The 17,235-nt window shown below is 34.4% G+C and overlaps 3 protein-coding genes across 3 annotated transcripts; 2 read left to right on the top strand and 1 right to left on the bottom strand.

Annotated features, from left to right (window-relative positions):
* The first annotated feature begins 5,690 nt into the window (after nt 1–5,690).
* Nucleotides 5,691–7,681, top strand: LOC124921055 (protein DEHYDRATION-INDUCED 19-like). The gene is made up of 5 exons (XM_047461654.1): nt 5,691–5,987; nt 6,078–6,220; nt 6,339–6,416; nt 6,513–6,841; nt 7,369–7,681. Exons 1-5 carry the CDS (start codon nt 5,900–5,902, stop codon nt 7,481–7,483), a joined length of 753 nt encoding a protein of 250 aa, XP_047317610.1. The 5' UTR covers nt 5,691–5,899; the 3' UTR covers nt 7,484–7,681.
* Nucleotides 7,682–10,139: 2,458 nt separating this feature from the next.
* On the top strand, nt 10,140–11,263 carry LOC124921494 (protein yippee-like At5g53940). The gene is made up of 5 exons (XM_047462166.1): nt 10,140–10,281; nt 10,700–10,743; nt 10,834–10,942; nt 11,010–11,065; nt 11,148–11,263. Exons 1-5 carry the CDS (start codon nt 10,186–10,188, stop codon nt 11,230–11,232), a joined length of 390 nt encoding a protein of 129 aa, XP_047318122.1. The 5' UTR covers nt 10,140–10,185; the 3' UTR covers nt 11,233–11,263.
* A 418-nt stretch (nt 11,264–11,681) lies between these two features.
* On the bottom strand, nt 11,682–16,340 carry LOC124928842 (receptor-like protein 4). Its single transcript, XM_047469098.1, has 9 exons — nt 16,181–16,340; nt 14,893–15,948; nt 14,600–14,747; nt 14,091–14,162; nt 13,901–13,972; nt 13,079–13,150; nt 12,924–13,001; nt 12,314–12,495; nt 11,682–12,225 (listed from the first exon to the last, which is right to left on the bottom strand). The coding sequence occupies exons 1-9, from the start codon at nt 16,251–16,253 to the stop codon at nt 12,092–12,094; spliced, it is 1,887 nt and encodes a 628-aa protein (XP_047325054.1). The 5' UTR covers nt 16,254–16,340; the 3' UTR covers nt 11,682–12,091.
* Between the last annotated feature and the right edge of the window lie 895 nt (nt 16,341–17,235).

Raw genomic sequence — 17,235 nt, 5'->3', positions numbered from 1 at the left:
TAATTCAGTGTTTACAAAACAATATACAACAATAATTCAGTGTTTACAAAACATGTTACAACAATAATTCAGTGTTTACAAAACAATATACAACAATAATTCAGTGTTTACAACTTCATGGCTCTAAAATCTGGTGGTACAACCTGACTGCCCACTTTTCTCTATATAATTGCATATTCTTTGATATGCAATTTTCTAGACCAAGTTTAGCAGTCAGGTACTCTAAATACATTAATACAAAAACGCCACAGTCCCCACTCCATTCTGCTTTTGGTACTTCAGGGTGTGGGATTCTCTGAAATCTAAAAGTTTCATTTATCATGTTAGGATACCTGGCCATTTCAACTTCAGACATTGCTTTATGAAGGAAGGGCGGCAACATCTCACAAATGGCTTTCATGTATTTTCCTAATTCTTCATCATTGAAAATTGTCTGATCGCAATCATAAACATCAATTCTCCATTCTTGCAATCGAATAACACACAGTACCCAGTGTAGGTTGTTGAGGTTGAGGGGGAAGTAAATAACATCAACACTGCTCCAACCGGGCATATGTTTATCTTCTCTACCCCAGTGGTAGTGGTAAATGACTTCAGAGAAAGTATGGCCAGCTGGTTTTTCTGGATCAACCGAGTCAGCAACAAAATCGTCATAGTATGAAGTAATCAAAGGGCCAAACTGGCAATCTAAGATGGTGAAATCCGCCGGGTACGACTTAGGGTAGGCGAATGCTCTTGCTCTTAGCAGACAAATTGCTGCATTCATCTCCACATCAGTTAGCCACTTATTTAACCTCAGAATTGTAGTGAAGAACTTAAGGTCTCCAAGGCCATCAGAGAGTTGAACATTTTTAAATTTAGCCCCTTTCGCAAATTCTTTCTTGAACTCTTTCCTCAGTTGCTCATTACAAGTCGACATAGGATCGAGAACAATCGTCTTCTTTCTTGGACGAGGGACGATGTAGGGACTAAGTAAAGCTTTCGACGCCGTCCTCTTTCTCTTAAATAGGATGTGGGATGCATCTTCCAGTACCACCACATCCTCATCTATCCGCTTGTCCTCCTTCTTCTATTCCTTCTTCTGCACAACGAAATGATCGTCCACCTTCTTCTGCACCACCCTCCTACCCCTCTGCACCCCCTTCCGACCCCTCTGCACCCCCTTCCTACCCCTCTGCACCCCCTTCCTACCCCTCTGCACGACGAAATCATCGTCCACCTACAAAGAAATCATTGAATTAGGCAACAAAAGCCCTTCAATTAGTCCAAATGCAAGAATTGCATACCTCATCTTCATCTTCTTCCACCCTCTACACCCCCTTCCTACCCCTCTGCACCCCCTTCCTACGCCTCTGCACAACGAAATCATCGTCCACCTACAAAGAAATCATTGAATTAGACAACAAAAGCCTTCAATTATTCCAAATTCAAGAATTGCATACCTCATCTTCATTATCCTCCACCTTCTCTTCCACCTTCTCTTCAACCTTCTCTTCAACCTCATCTTCCACCTTCTCTTCCACCTTCTCTTCAACCTCATCTTCCACCTCCTCCTCCACCTGCTCCTCCACCTGCTCTTCCACCTGCTCCTCCACCTTCTCCTCCAAATTCCCAACATTCTCCATTTCCAACAAAGGGCCATCCTACAAAAACCAGAAAAGCCCTTCAATTAGTCCAAATGCAAGAAATAGGCAAAGTGCGCGAATTGCACCAAATGCAAGAAATGCATACCTCAGTATTCAATTCACCATCTAGAACTGTCTTCTCCATTTCCAACAAAGGGCCATCCTACAAAAACCAGAAAATGACTTCAATTAGTCCAAATGCAAGAAATAGGCAAAGTGCGCGAATTGCACCAAATGCAAGAAATGCATACCTCAGTATTGTTTTCCCCATCTTGAACTGTCTTCTCCATTTCCAACAAAAGCCCATCCTACAAAAACCAGAAAAGCCCTTCAATTAGTCCAAAAGCAAGAAATAGGCAAAGTGCGCGAATTGCACCAAATGCAAGAAATGCATACCTCAGTATTGTTTTCCCCATCTTGAACTGTCTTCTCCATTTCCAAATTCCCAACATTCTCCATTTCCTACAAAAACCAGAAAAGCCCTTCAATTAGTCCAAAAGCAAGAAATAGGCAAAGTGCGCGAATTGCACCAAATGCAAGAAATGCATACCTCAGTATTGTTTTCCCCATCTTGAACTGTCTTCTCCATTTCCAAATTCCCAACATTCTCCATTTCCTACAAAAACCAGAAAAGCCCTTCAATTAGTCCAAAAGCAAGAAATAGGCAAAGTGCGCGAATTGCACCAAATGCAAGAAATGCATACCTCGAAATTTTTTTCCCCATCTTCAACTGTCTGCTCTTGATTTTCATTGTCCTCTCCAACAGTGGTTTTCTCCAAGAGCCCAACAATGTCTTTCTCCTGTCCATCCTACAATAAACAGAAAAGCCCTTCAATTAGTCCAAATGCAAGAATTAGGAAAAGTGCGCGAATTGCACCAAATGCAAGAAATGCATACCTCAGTATTTTTAACACCATCTTCAACTGTCTTCTCTTCATTTTCACTGTCCTCCTCAACATTGTTTTTCTCCACAAGCCCAACATTGTCTTCCTCCTGTCCATCCTACAATAAACAGAAAAGCCTATAAGTCGAAATGCAAGAAATGCACCAATTATCCAAATGCAAGGAAATGCAAGAAATACATACCTCAACTTCATTATCCTCCACAAGCCCAACATTGTCTTTCTCCAAAATCAGCACATCATTGTCTTCCTCCTGTCCATCCTACAATAAACAGAAAAGCCTTCAATTAGTCGAAATGCAAGAAATGCACCAATTATCCAAATTCAAGGAAATGCAAGAAATACATACCTCAACTTCATTTCCTCCACAAGCACAGCATTGTCTTTCTCCAAAATCAGCACATCATTGTCCTTAGTGTTCACCTCAAAATCCCCCTCGTCCTTTTCTTCATCATTCTCCTTCTTTTTCTCCCCTTGCTGTAGTTGCTTTAACATCCGTTTAATGAGAATTATGTCATCTCTCATTTCGGTTTTGATGAGACTTATTTCATTTCTCATTTCAGTTTTGAAGAGAGTTATTTCGTTTCTCATTAAAGTTTTGAATTCATTTAGCTCCTTCGAAAGTTGATCCAATCTACATCTATCGTGGGGAGTTGTTGCTGTTGGAGTTGGGGGAGAGGATTCTTCGTCTTCGTCTTCGTCTTCTTCTTCTTCTTCGTCTTTTCTACTCGTGGCGCTCTCGACAGAATAAGAGCTGCTGGTGCTGGTGCTGGTGCTGGGGGTAGGGTTGCGGGTTCTTCTTCTTGTGGAAGGTTTGGCTTTGGCTGGAGTAATTTGTCTTTTCTTCCTCATGACAGTTTTTTTATGAGGAACTCCATCGTCAATATCTCCAAATTTCCTCTTTCTGCAGTCAAGATCAAAAAAGACATCATAAACATTACCTCCCATATCTTCAAAGTCATCCCCAGCATATAAGATCTTCTCTTCTTCAGACAATTCCATTTTCTTAACAATCGTGCCTTGCAGGGCAGTGTGAAGATCAGAGGCAGTGCTCTTCCTCTTTGATTTGTACTGTATTATCCTTGGGCAGACAGGCTCTTCCGTTTGAAGCGTTGTTTTAATTGCAAGATTGGGGACAAACGTTTGGATCACCTCATAAGTCCACACTTGTAAGGCTAGTGCGAACCCATATACGGTATAAGAAACATCGACATCTTTGTCTTTGTCTTTGTTCTTCTTCCCCGAGGCGGCATCCTTCTTCTGCAGATACAGCTTCCTGTAGCGATCAAGGTCTTTGGTCAAACCCTTCATGGTTGCTCTAAAGGCCACCTTTCCCCATGGAAAATTGAGGAAGGTGTCGATGTCATCGACCATGCTGAAGAGTTTCATATTTATTATCCTCCTCGGATCAAGGGCAAAGAGATAATGGGAAACAAGGTATACCAGCCCCAATTTCCATGCATCTTCCCTATCAGAGCAGGACAGGAATTTTGAATGAAGGTCTCCTATTCTAATAAGTGGAATACGTTTAAAATATTTAAGAACCAAAGTTGGAGATTCTTCAACCTGGTTGAAAATTGTTTGCTCCGTAGGGAATCTCCCAAAATTGAGACCTGTAACCAATGCAAACTCCCTCATCCCGAAGCACAGCTCTTCTCCATTCACAAGGAACTTCATCTCCATAGAATTTGAGCTGGACTTCCTGAGGAGCATGTGGTGTATAATCATTCCTGAGAAACGCAGTAACGGGTGCCCTTTGAATAAGAATCTGAATTGGGTTTCCTCTACCCTTTCAGTTAGATTCATCTTGGCAAACTTGGCAGCAATATTTCCCATATTGGTTTTCCAGGATACCCTCCCAGCAAACTCGGGTATTGTAGTGGACTCCATCTACAAAACAAGGAAGAAGATGGGAATAAGCAAATCGAATTAACCATTGAGAAATGCTTGCAAATTTCTTAATAGATTAAGGTGCAGTAAAGGTGCAGTAATACATTAAGGTGCAGTAATGGACAGTTCTAAAGACATTAAGCATATGATGTGTCATTTCTTAGATCAACAACTCATCCTGTCTCATTGGCATTCTATTAAACGTAAAGCAGTAAAGCAGAATAAGAACAGACGAAAATGAAGCAGTAAAGCAACAAAACAGATAAACCCTAAGCATACACAGTCAAAGAAAACACAGAAATACCATTTCTTCACAAGAACATAACAAACACGGAAATGCCATTTCTTAAACGAGAAATGAATGAATAAGCGTGAAATGCATGCATGCAGAATAAGAACATTCATACAATACTCGTCATATACACACTAAAAGCATTTACACACATCAACGAAACGAGAACCAAACCCTAAACCCTAAATACATCAATATAAATCAATATAGACGGCATAATACACTTCTAAACCCTAAACCCTAACACTGAAAGCCCTAAACTTACCGGAATATGTCGAATAGACGCCGGAAAAAGACGATGATGTCGAATAGAGTGGAAAGTCGATGACGTTGAACGAGGAACGATGTTGAGTGAACGATGATCTTGATCGATGTTGAAGGAAGTCGGCAGTTGAGAAGACGTGGTTTTGGAAGTCGGAGTGGGAGGGAGAATCGGGGTGGTTTTGTTTTAAATTAGGGCCGAAAAATTATATATACGACTAAAGACGCGATTTACCATGCACGCGATTTAATCTGAATCGCGTGAGTTCATCGCCGCGATTTAGATGAAACGCGTGGCTGGTAATTCACGTACATGTAAAAACGTGAATTACCAATCACGCGTTTCTTCTAAATCGCGGTGATGAACTCACGCGATTTAGATTAAATCGCGTGATTGGTAATTCGCGTCTTTGAGCGTAAAAAATGGCGCCGAAGGGGTATTTCCGACATTTCGCAGGGCAAAAGGGCCATTTTTGCCAACTTTAGTAGGCGGGGGCCCTTTTTGGAATTTCCCCTGTTATGGGGGCCATTTCATCAAATTTCCCAAGAACTATAGTGTATATCATTTATATCCTATTTTTCCAAGCTTTTTTATTTGTTGTTTTCTTCACTAAAATTATAAAATTGAATATATTATAATTTTACTCTTTTATTAAATTAAAAAAAAAGAAGATAATGACTGTCTTGTTGTAGTAAGCCCGGAGCCATGAATTTCCACCCGCCTGGAGCCGGCGTCATCTCTGTTTGAATCGGCGCCTCGGAAAAGTCAAAACAGTGTAAACCTAAAACCTGAAAAAAAAAAAATCAAATCTTTAATAAGCAAGTGTCAATCACAAATCAACTTAACAAGAAAGAAAACTTTCTCAATTTTTTCTTTCAAAGTTTTTCCCTTTTATCCGATTTCATCTTCTTCCTCTCTTCTCTGTTCAATGGATTCGAATTTCTGGGCATCTCGTCTCGCCGCCGCCAAGAGACAGTTCACGATGCAGCACAATCATCTGCAGACATCACCCCTAGGTACAGATATTTATGCTTTAATTTGTTTTATCAATTGAATCTGTTGATGGAACAACGGGAGTTTCTATTTCTATTTCTGGGTTTCGATAGATCGGTTAATCATAGATGATTTGGAGATTGAAGAAGAGATGACAGCGGATGTCTCTTGCCCATACTGTTATGAGGAATTTGATGTCGTTTCTCTTTGTTCACATCTCGAAGACGACCACTCTTATGAGTCCAAAGTGGTGACTGTAAGTCTATAATCTTTTGTTTCTTTAGAAATGGAGAAGAGATCTCTTTTGGGTAAATTTGGATTCAAGAGAAAAAACAAACCCTTTTTTTTTTTTTTTTTTGTAATCTTTGTTGCAGGTTTGTCCAATATGTTCTGTCAAAGTATCTACAGATTTGTTAAGCCATATTACTCTGCAACATGGACAGTTATTCAAGATATCCTTTGAAATCTTATGAAATTTTATATGTAAATCTTATTTTGAGCTGTTGTTGCTGCTGCCAGTTGATTCATTTTCTTTAACTGGAAGTTACTTGCAGAGACATCAGAGATTAAGGAAATTATTAGCAATGCCTAATAGTCAGGCTCTCTCTTTCTTAGGAAGAGATCTTCGTGAAGCCCATTTGCAGGCGCTTCTAGAAGGAGCAGCTGGTGGTGGTGGCGGCGGTGGTTTTAGATTATCAAGTAATAATTCAACTTCATCCAATGCAGCTGCTGTTGATCCACTTCTTTCTTCTTTCTTCTTAAACTTCCCTGCACTGCCTGAATCTGAAGAAAAAACAAAATCCCTTCTTCTATCCAAAGCTCATGAGGAGAATCCTCCTGAGATTGAGAAGAAGCTACCTAATATCTGGAAAACAAGGTACTCAATGAATTGCATGCATTTTGTTGTTTTGTTATAAAGGAAACTACAAAATCTTGGATTTGGGCTTATTTGAAAACATTTCTGTATCTTGATGCTTATCTGGTTGAGAAATTGCACTAATGTCACCTTCAAATGCCTCCTCTTGATGAGATCTCACTTTCAGATTGTTATGGAATTTGGATAGTTTGTAAATAGACACTTCCCCTAGTCAGAAGAGCAATTGTGTTTTCTTAGACCAGGTTTATTTCTGGAGGAGGAAGTTAACACAACCATGACTTCTTAAATCAAAGTGTTTTTAGTAAAAATTGAACTCAAGATCTTTTTTTCTCAAGAAAAATTCTTTTCTCTTGAGCTATCTGTTTGTTAAGATCAATTATATTATGGTTGGAATGTGATGAGTTCAGATATACCTTGTTTTCAATCATGATCCCATTTTAGATTCACACTCAGCGGATGAGAAATGTGATGAAAATTGTGTTTTCAAATGGTATGATTTTGGTTGTTGATTCTGAATCATCGTGCAGGATTGATTCATCACCGTTAAGCATGGAGGAACGAGAAAAGAGGAATAGACAGGCGGCTGGAAGAGCTGGCTTCTTGCAGGATCTTCTTGTGTCTACTCTTATGAATAGCGATTAGCAACGAGTAACAAGTTGTTGAAACATATGATCTTTCGAAAACTAAACTAAAGTTAGCTAGAGAAAAACAGGTAAAAAAAAACATATTTAAATTTTTTTTTTTTTCAAAATGGGGTCATTGGCAATCTTCTAATTCTAAGGGTTGTGTTTTATACAACTGATATATATTATATCCCAATTTAACTCTCTTTTTTTCTCATGTCAATGTTATATTATTATCTAAGGTTTTTATGATTTCTATTTGAAATTGGTGCAGTTTCTCTCAATGAGTGGTTTATTACATGATTTATTTGATAAGCAATGAAGATTAAATGAATTAATGTGACAATCAGTTTCTCCTATAATGAGGCCAAGTTTGTCTGTTTGTTTGGTAATGATATTACAAATAAATTATTTCAATTTCTAACCTTGTTTTAATAAAGTTTTAGTTTCTTTATAGGGATAGGACTTTGGTGCATATTTGATTCATATTAAGAATGTTTTTTTCTCAATAGAAGTATAAAAAAATAAAAAAATCTTGTACCCTTACATTTCATTTTTTCTATAAAAACAAAATTATTGTATTAACATAACTTTACCTAAAATTTGATATGAAGTTGTACCTAATTTTTTTTATATGCATTAATTTTTCATATACTTGTTAAGCTTTTTTTATATTTATGTTTATTATAATAAATTTAAAGTAATTTATTTATTTATTATTATATGATGATATATATAAGGTATAAATAGTGATATTATTAATTTAATTATTATTATATTATAAGTTAATAATAAAGATTATTTAATTATTACTATTTTGTTAAATTATTATATTGAATTTAATTAAAACAATTTTCCTATGATCAGATTGAAGAAAATATATATTACCAAGAAATTCATATATTACACTAAAATTTATATTTACTTATTAAAACTAAAATAATTAAGATTTTATAATGATATATAAAATAATAATTACAAAGCTATGTATAATACATATTACTAAACTTACATAAAAACAATTGGACAATAAAAATAATATATATATATATATATATATATATATATATATATATATATATATATATATATATATATATATATATATATATATTTTAGCTCAAATGGTAAGTAAGAGTATAAACTAATAAAAGTAAAATTATAAGATAAAACCATAGTTTTGAAACCGATGAACCGATCGTTAAACCGAGTTGGGTTGATGAAACAAATCGGAAATATAATTAACCCAGTGAAGGTTGGATCGAAAATTCGGTAGCCCGAGTTAACCCAGCGTGTTTATCCTATTTTTTTTTTAAAAAATTACTTATTTTTTTTTTCACTTATCATTCTCTCAGTCCCCTCTTTCCGTTTTTTGGTTCCCATTGAGTTTACTTATTTTCAGTTCTATGTGGGTAGATTACCGATTTGTTGTATTACTTTATCAATAATATAACTTATTAAAATTTCATTTTATAAATTTTGGTTGTAGATGCAAATTTGAAGATGGTAAACTTGGATGAACTAGATACCGAAGAAGAAGATGAAGGGAACAATATTGATGTCCGACAATGAAGTGACTGATGATGTTCGTGATGATTTTGGTGAATGGTGTGAACGTTTTGTGAATAATTAGTAGTTGATATATTTTTTTTATTTGTGTTAATCAATAACTTAAGAATTTGTGTTTATTTTAATTGTGATGTCCCTAATAGAGGCAATGAATGGTCAGGGGAAGGGAAAGAAGGCCATAGAACGCAATAGACTTATATAGAAAAAAACACCCTAATTGGGATAATTAAGAGTTGTTATTGATTGTAATTTTTTAGTTTGTAACATTTGTTGTATGGTTGTGTGAATGTTACTAATCAGATACTTTAGGATCGATTGATTGAAATCCTTTAATCATTGTTATAGTTTGTCCAGCTATGGTTCTTAACTCTCTCACTTTTGGGATTTTTAAAAATATAGTATTAATCGTTTTCTAAAAAAAAAATATTGTAATTGCAAAACAATATTTTAAATTGTGATCTCTACGGTTAAACCTGTTGACCTACTTAGTGTGGCCAATAATTTAGTCCCTTCACCCACGTCCGCTGAAAAGAAACGTTAAACTAAAAGCCCATACAAATTAAATGGGCCTCTAAAAAAAGGCCATATGAAGATAATGAAGAACCATGCTTTTATTCTTCTAGAGTGTAGACTAGGTTGCAATTTATTTTAGGCATAAACAAACTGTTAGGCATAAACAAATTGACCTAACTCAGATTGGAATACTCTAGTAGCAAGAGCATTCCAGGGAAAAAACTATAGATAAAACTCATTATTTCAATTAAAAAGAAAGTAATCTACTATAAATATTTAATTACCCAACATAAATATAATTTTATTTTAAATTTTGACTTAAATTATATAATTGATATTACTTATATATTTTTAATATAAAAGAAACGAATATTATGTTATTTCATTTTTTTTCTACTTAAAATATATCGGTTTTTCTAATTGATTTTGTAGATTATTTAATATAATTATTTTTTAAGACAATGAATTATAATATTCTTGTTGTGTGAAGGTGAAAGAGTAATATATACGGATGGATGCCTAAGATTTTGCCATATGGATGAAAGAAAAGAAATTTGATGAAGAAAATGCTTTTAGGTTAAATGGGGATTCATTTTTTTTTTTTTTTTTGAGAGAAAGAAGAAGAAGACATTAATTAATATGGGTAGAGTCTTCATTATAGAGATCGAAGGAAGATCTTATAGATGCAAGTGCTGCACTATTCCTCTCGCCCTCGCCCATGACATTATTTCACGGGTAATCTCTATATGCATTTCATTTCAAATAATCATCATCATCACAATTCAAATGATCTGCAAATTGGGTTTGTTTTGTTTATGATGACTCTTTAGATGATTGTCTTCCATATTCAATGAAAAGAGTTTGTTTCATTCTCTTGATATTTGATTTGATTTGATTCTACCTACACTGTTATCAACATAAATTGGTTGAGAATGATGAAAGACAGTTTGCAACTACTTACAATCATTTTCATTTCTCCATGTTCAAATTCATTCTTTATACTCTATTGGGTCTCTGGTTTGATTGATGGTTGAGAAGATGAACTTGAAATATGAAACTGTTGCATGAAAAATTCAAAAGTGTTTTTAAGGATCATATGTCATTGCTGTTGGCAAAATCATATTCTTATTACTATTATTATTATTATTATAAGAATTTCAGCTGCAGTCGCGGGAAGGCATACCTGTTTAATACTGCGTAAGTTATATAGTATTTATTGTTTAAATCTTCAACATCTTGAAGAAGAAGAAGAAACTCATTTGTCGAAAAATCTTTTCATTTTTCAAGTGTGAATGTAACTGTGGGAGCTCAAGAAGAAAGGATGATGATATCTGGTTTGCATACAGTATCAGATATCTTTTGCTGCAACTGTGGACAAATTCTTGGCTGGAAATATGTAAGAATATTAATTTCATGTTCTTTTCCACAATGGTAAGATATTAACCCTTTTTTTTAATGTTTAGGTTATAGCACACGACAAGTTGCAGAAATACAAGGAAGGGAAAATTGTTTTGGAAAGGTTTGTTGAAGACGACGATCTTTTGGTTTGGTTTTATAAATTTTTTAAAATTGTTTCCCTTTTTGTTATGGTGTGTAAACAGAGGCAGAGTGGCGAGAGCTGGAGAGGGGGTGAACGATCTGAATCTCGAGTCTTCTCCTAGCTTGAGCGACACAGAAGATGCTTAGCAGATTTTCTAGGGTTTATACAAATGAGATGGGGAAAGAAATAAACTATTGCTAGATAATATTGGTGAATAAATGATCTGATTTATTGTAGTAAATATATACCACTATATAACCAGCCAGAGCTACCTTTGTCTAAATCTTCAAAGGTGCAAGGAAATAACTGTTAAAATCTTACAATTTTATAATAAAACTTCATTTCTAATTCTTAAGGCTGCTTAGATTCAATTGCTCTATCTCAACTGCTTAAAGTTCAATCTGTCTCGTTTGTATTGGTCTTTATTCAAGAAAAAGTTAAAAATTAACACACAATTGAAGCCCTCCAAGACCTACAATGGTCATTGGCGGATGTTTTGTCGGATCTGTCACTCAGGATATTCTGTGATATAGGTCATGACCTAAAATTATGATATCATGTATATGTAACAAACAAAACATCAAAGGAAAACAAATCCACAAACAACCTCAAATCAAAGATTCTCGAAATGGATGAAGTCTACTTAGAACTCAAATTGTTGGTAACATTTTAAATATTAAATACAAATATATTTAGTCATTTAAAAAAAAAACTATATCAATGATCAAACAATCTCTAGATGTCCCAGCTTTGATCTGGAAACTAATTAATATCAAAAGTAATGTGGATATCTATATCTGACCTGACTACAATGTGAATGGTTTCTTTAGGAACTTTTTTTCATTTTTTATTTGTTTGTAATTCTGTGATTTGCTTTACATGGTGTCGACAAGCACATATATTTCTATTGGTAGAAACAAAGAACTCGTAGCAACTAATCCAACACAAGAAAAAATGGAACCTGTTTTCTTTGTAAGCATCAAAATAGTAGCTGGTATGAAGCGATCAAGAGAGCAAGCTTGGCCCGTTCTCATTAGCTGTCTTTGTGTGCTCGTGTGAATGATGATTATTATGGCGAGTAGCCATTTGCACGTCCCTCTTGAAATGTGTCCTCGCTTTAGCATAAGGTGCATCTCTTGCTGCCATTTCAACAACAACAAACAACAATTATATATTTAATATTTTCACTCAGACTATTCAACCATATTGTTTGTTAATTTGTCTTACCTGCAATTCTCTGTGCTCTTAGAATATTCTGCCGCCTCTTCCACCAGCAAGTTAAGCACGTGAGAACAAAAAGTAACATAAAACATGCTCCCAATGCTAAACCAAATTTTGCACCCATCGATAGGTGGGACCCACACGATGCTAGCCCAGGAATACCGCAAAGTCCAGCATTATCAGTAAAACTGCATACATTAAGTATTCATGAACATATCATCTTCTCAAATGCTTCCTATGCTTTAAAACCAGATCAATTTTTGAAAGACCTATTGGTAATTCATATATTGGAATACAAGAGCTTGTCTGATCTTGGGTATTTAAATCTTGTTTAAAAAGTCGTTTATTTGGATAAAATGACAAATTAATATTTAAAATTTAAAAATGTTATAAGAAATAAAGATGGGACAGCGGTTTATTTGAATTAACCATCTCAAGTAAGCTCAAGGCCATGTTTGAGCAAATCCACTATCCCATCATCAATCCTTTCACTAATCACACATCACTCAAATTATCAACTAAAATATCAAAATAATCATCTATTTATTATTTTAAAATTATTTCTTCATTATATAGTTGTGCCCTAATGTCTGGGGATTCAACAAAGACAACATACTTGAAACTTGCTCTGTGTAAAAGCATTCCTCCTAGTGCTGCTGGAACTCTTCCAGAGAGAAAATTACCATTCAGATTCCTGCACATGACAAAAGTAGTTTCAGAACCATTTGCTAGTTATCATCAAAGGTTAATTAGATGTGCATAAGATCATACAGTCTTGTTAATTCTGTTAACTGGCCAAGACTCTCGGGAATTGATCCATTGAAAAGGTTGAATGATAAATCCCTGCCAAATATGGAAATATTAGACAACTTTATGGGATTAGTAAAGTAAAACAGCTCCTAAATCCAGAATATGCAAGTTCTTCAAACATATAGTCAGGTACGTGGATTTCTGAGACCAGTTTCTCTGAAGAAAAATGACAAATTGGCATAGAATGTTGATCAGTACATATGTTTATGTCAGTAACATGTCCCAAACAATAAGGCCTCCATTGACACGGATTTATATGAATAATTGAGTGCTGTAAAAGTAGATTATTTGGATAATACGACCAAAATATCCTTCTTATTTAATATTTTAAAATGTTTTAAAAATAAAGTGAATGTAGTTTAGTTGATAATGCGAAAAATGTGATTGAAAAGTGATGGTTGACTGAATAATGGGTTATTTTGAGCTTAATTGAAGTGAAATATTTGGAAACCACTCCCATAATCAAATCATTAACTGAAATGTCAAAATATCACTACTCTACCCTTTATAACAATTTAAAATATTAAATATAAATGTTATTTTAGTCAATTTAACCCAATAAACCAAAATCATCAACTTCTTTTTCCAAAACAAAAACGATTTACTTTGAAAAAACCCTACATCAAACAAGCTCTTGGAATAATCTCAAATAACTAACATCAAACAAGGCCTAGATAAACATCAGAATTCTTAGGCATCTTATGTTTCTGACACATTGCTGAACATAGAATTGTGTTATCTAGGGAGAAATAGCTGAACTAGTTATAAAACTAATAGACTCACAAGATCTGTAAGGTTGATATTGTTCCAATTGAAGATGGAATAGGCCCCTGGATGCTGTTTCCACTCAAGTTTCTGGAAATGCAAGTCAAAAAAATTAATATCAACTCATTCAAACCAGCATGGAGATAGATGAATCAATGATGACTTCTCCCAGGTAATTCGAAAGAAAACAAAAACACAAATATCTCACATGCTCTGTAGATGCTTAAGTTGAGATATATCATCTGGCAGGATGCCACCTAAACCTTGATTGTCAAGACCACTGCCCAAGGATAAATATATCAATCAATAAAAGGACCATAAAAGTTAAAACAAAAGAATAAAAGACAGGTATTTGCTTTTAAAATATGAGAATGAGACTTGGAAGCTTGATCACATAGATGAGTGTTATTTTTATGGTATAGCTAATATAAAAAGAATAACTGGAAAAGAAATTCATTAGTTATTCGTCAAAATCTCATTTATACAATTAACATCCGACTTGATACCCAAAATCACAGTAAACAAGTTTTTTTTTCTTCTGGCTAATTTGATTAAAGAAATTGAGTATAAATAATATTTCCTTTTCTTTCTTTTACTAAAATTTTGAGCATCAGGATGGTTAGATGATATAGGGGAGATTGCACAAATCTCTACCAATATGTCAAAGGAAAGAAGAAACAAAACTACATCACATTAGGCACGAGATCAAGAACTTACAGTCCATCAATGACCCATTTATTGCTATCCCTGTCATATTGACAATCAGCACCACTCCAAGGATGCTGTTGAGGAACACAAGGATCACCATTCCAGCCAAAACGAAGAGGAAGGTTCAATGCACTCTTCAATATCTGCAGAGCCTTAACTACAAGAAAGAAACATTTTTAGGAGGTCATTGAGTGGTAGGATACATAAATAGTGGTAGCTAAAAAAAATGAATTGGAAGGGGAAGTAACTAACAGTGACCAAAATATAATCCTAGAAACTAAATATGAGAAATTTTCAATTACCTTCATCTGTAAGAGTTTTGGATTCAGCCAAAACAATCTCAAATATCTCAATAGCGTTGATTATAGCATGGCCTTTGCTAGGATGCAAAGTTATAGTCAAACTTCTCCCATTAACAGCAATAGTCTTGTTTAGCACAAGAGCGCTATTAAGATTTCCAGTCATATTCACAATATCAATATCTTGAAAAGCCACATCACCATTAATAAGAATGTCAAATACTCGTTGCCCCACACCTGTGATTGAAGAATCAATTTCTGCAAAATGCAACCAAATGGAATATTTCCTATTGGGGTCTACATCAACAGTATAAGCTAAGTCTGGCTGACTATCAGTACTAACAAGTGCTGTTTGATATATGGCCATGGGATAAAAGTTTGGGAAACTTGACGCCTGCTTGATAATACTCGAGGTGGAAATAGCAAGATCAGAACCTTGACCAAATGTTGTAATCGAATCCCAGAATCTATCACCTCCCCAGTTGTCCCCACTATAATCAACATCAAATTTTGGATTCTGTGCTCCACAACTCAGTCTTTTGTCTGTTCTTAGAATTGTTCCTTGACCCCAGCTAGATCCAAAATAGTATGCCATCACATCAATCTGAAGAATTTCAATTGCAAGTATGGCAGGATCACCATGACCAGTGCTATGAAAGCAAAGAGAAGCAGAACCATCAGTAAGAAATATGAGCCCTTCAACAAATGCTTGTTCGTCATCATGTGTGCTCCAACCCGATTTCAACGAGTAAATCTGAGTTCCCTCAATCGAAACATCGAACAGAGGTTCATTGTCGAAGTTCGGATCAGCAACCAATCCAAGAAATATTCTCACTGTATAGTGTCCACTCGGCACATTAGTAATACTATAGCAGTTTTCAGGACCCTCAGAAAGTGGAAAATAACGAACTGTCTGTAATGGAGGTGTAATAAAACTTGGACGAGTTCCATTAGCTGGTATTCCTCCTGTATATGCAGTATCTTTGTACCAAAGCGTATTTGTTGGCATTGTATGAACATCATTAAGAGCCCCACAGCTTATCCGCAGAGCATATGGGTCTGCAATCAGATGATAATAATAAACTTATGATTTCAAATTCTACAATGAATCAAGTGGTTGACCAATCAATCTGCTATAAGAAATAAATAAACTTTACACTAAATTAGCTATTCCATCCTAAATCAAGTATGTAAAGTAGAAATCTTTTGAAACCCTAAGAAAATGCATAATGTTGATCTACAAGTCTCATAAACTAATGTATATTTTTCAGGAAGAAAGGTAGTAGCTAACCTGTTTTTGAATGAGATGGATGTGGATGCAGTAAGAAAGTGAATAAGAACAGCAAGAAGATGCCGACGAACATTGCTGCATAATCTACAAGTTCTTCATTTCGACATTGATTCAGCTTCTGTTTTAGAGAGAGAATCAAGAGTTGTAGCAGAGAGAAGAAGAAGAAGGATTGATAATATATTTATAATTGTGTAGACGTGTTTAGAGCTACTAATAATTTTTTTATATTAATTAGTTATATTTCCTTTTACATTAAGTTGACCCGTTGAGAACAAGTTAGGGTTTTCTAATTAGTGCGACAAATAAGAAAGTTTAATCTTCCGTCAAAACTAGGTTTGAGTTTTACTTTGATTAAATTCGAGTCGAAATTCAACTCTTGCGGAATGTTTTTTTAGCTTGATAATATATTTTTTTAATATTACCATCTTAAATTTAAAATAAATATTTTTTCTTTACAAATATTTAAAAATTTAATTTTAGTTCAAATTTTTCGAGTCGAGCCAAAATTATAGGTAAATAGTCGAGTCAAACTCGAACTCAAATTTATAAACTTGTTCGAGCTAATAAATATTTAACTCGGCTCGAATCATTTATCACCCTAGTTCCAATCGTAATTGAACATCCATCTAGATTTTCAAAACTTATTAAGCTAATAATATAATTTATAAGATATTCAATCCTTTTCATAATTTATTTTTAATGTTTCATCTATTCATCGAATTGATAGGCAAATTATATGTTTTTTGTCCAAATTAAATTAATGGTTCAAATTGATTTGATTATCCATAACTTGTCATTTCTTATAATTTGAGAATCCACATAACAAAACAAAAAATGTATAATTTATGTTCCATGTGTTGAAGTATAAAATTTTGAGCTTTTATTTGTAAAAACAATATGACAAATTAAAAGAAAATGAGAAATGGAATTTTGGTTTAGTTGCACCATAAAATTTTCAGATAATCAATTTATGTTTAGGAAACATGTACAATTTGTTTGGTATAATTGAATAAACATGTGATATGATTAATAAATATAAAAATATCAATTAGGTA

Source organism: Impatiens glandulifera, chromosome 1 (assembly GCF_907164915.1).
Source record: "Impatiens glandulifera chromosome 1, dImpGla2.1, whole genome shotgun sequence".
NCBI classification, from domain to species: domain Eukaryota; kingdom Viridiplantae; phylum Streptophyta; class Magnoliopsida; order Ericales; family Balsaminaceae; genus Impatiens; species Impatiens glandulifera.
This window is presented reverse-complemented; position numbering and strand designations above follow the sequence as displayed.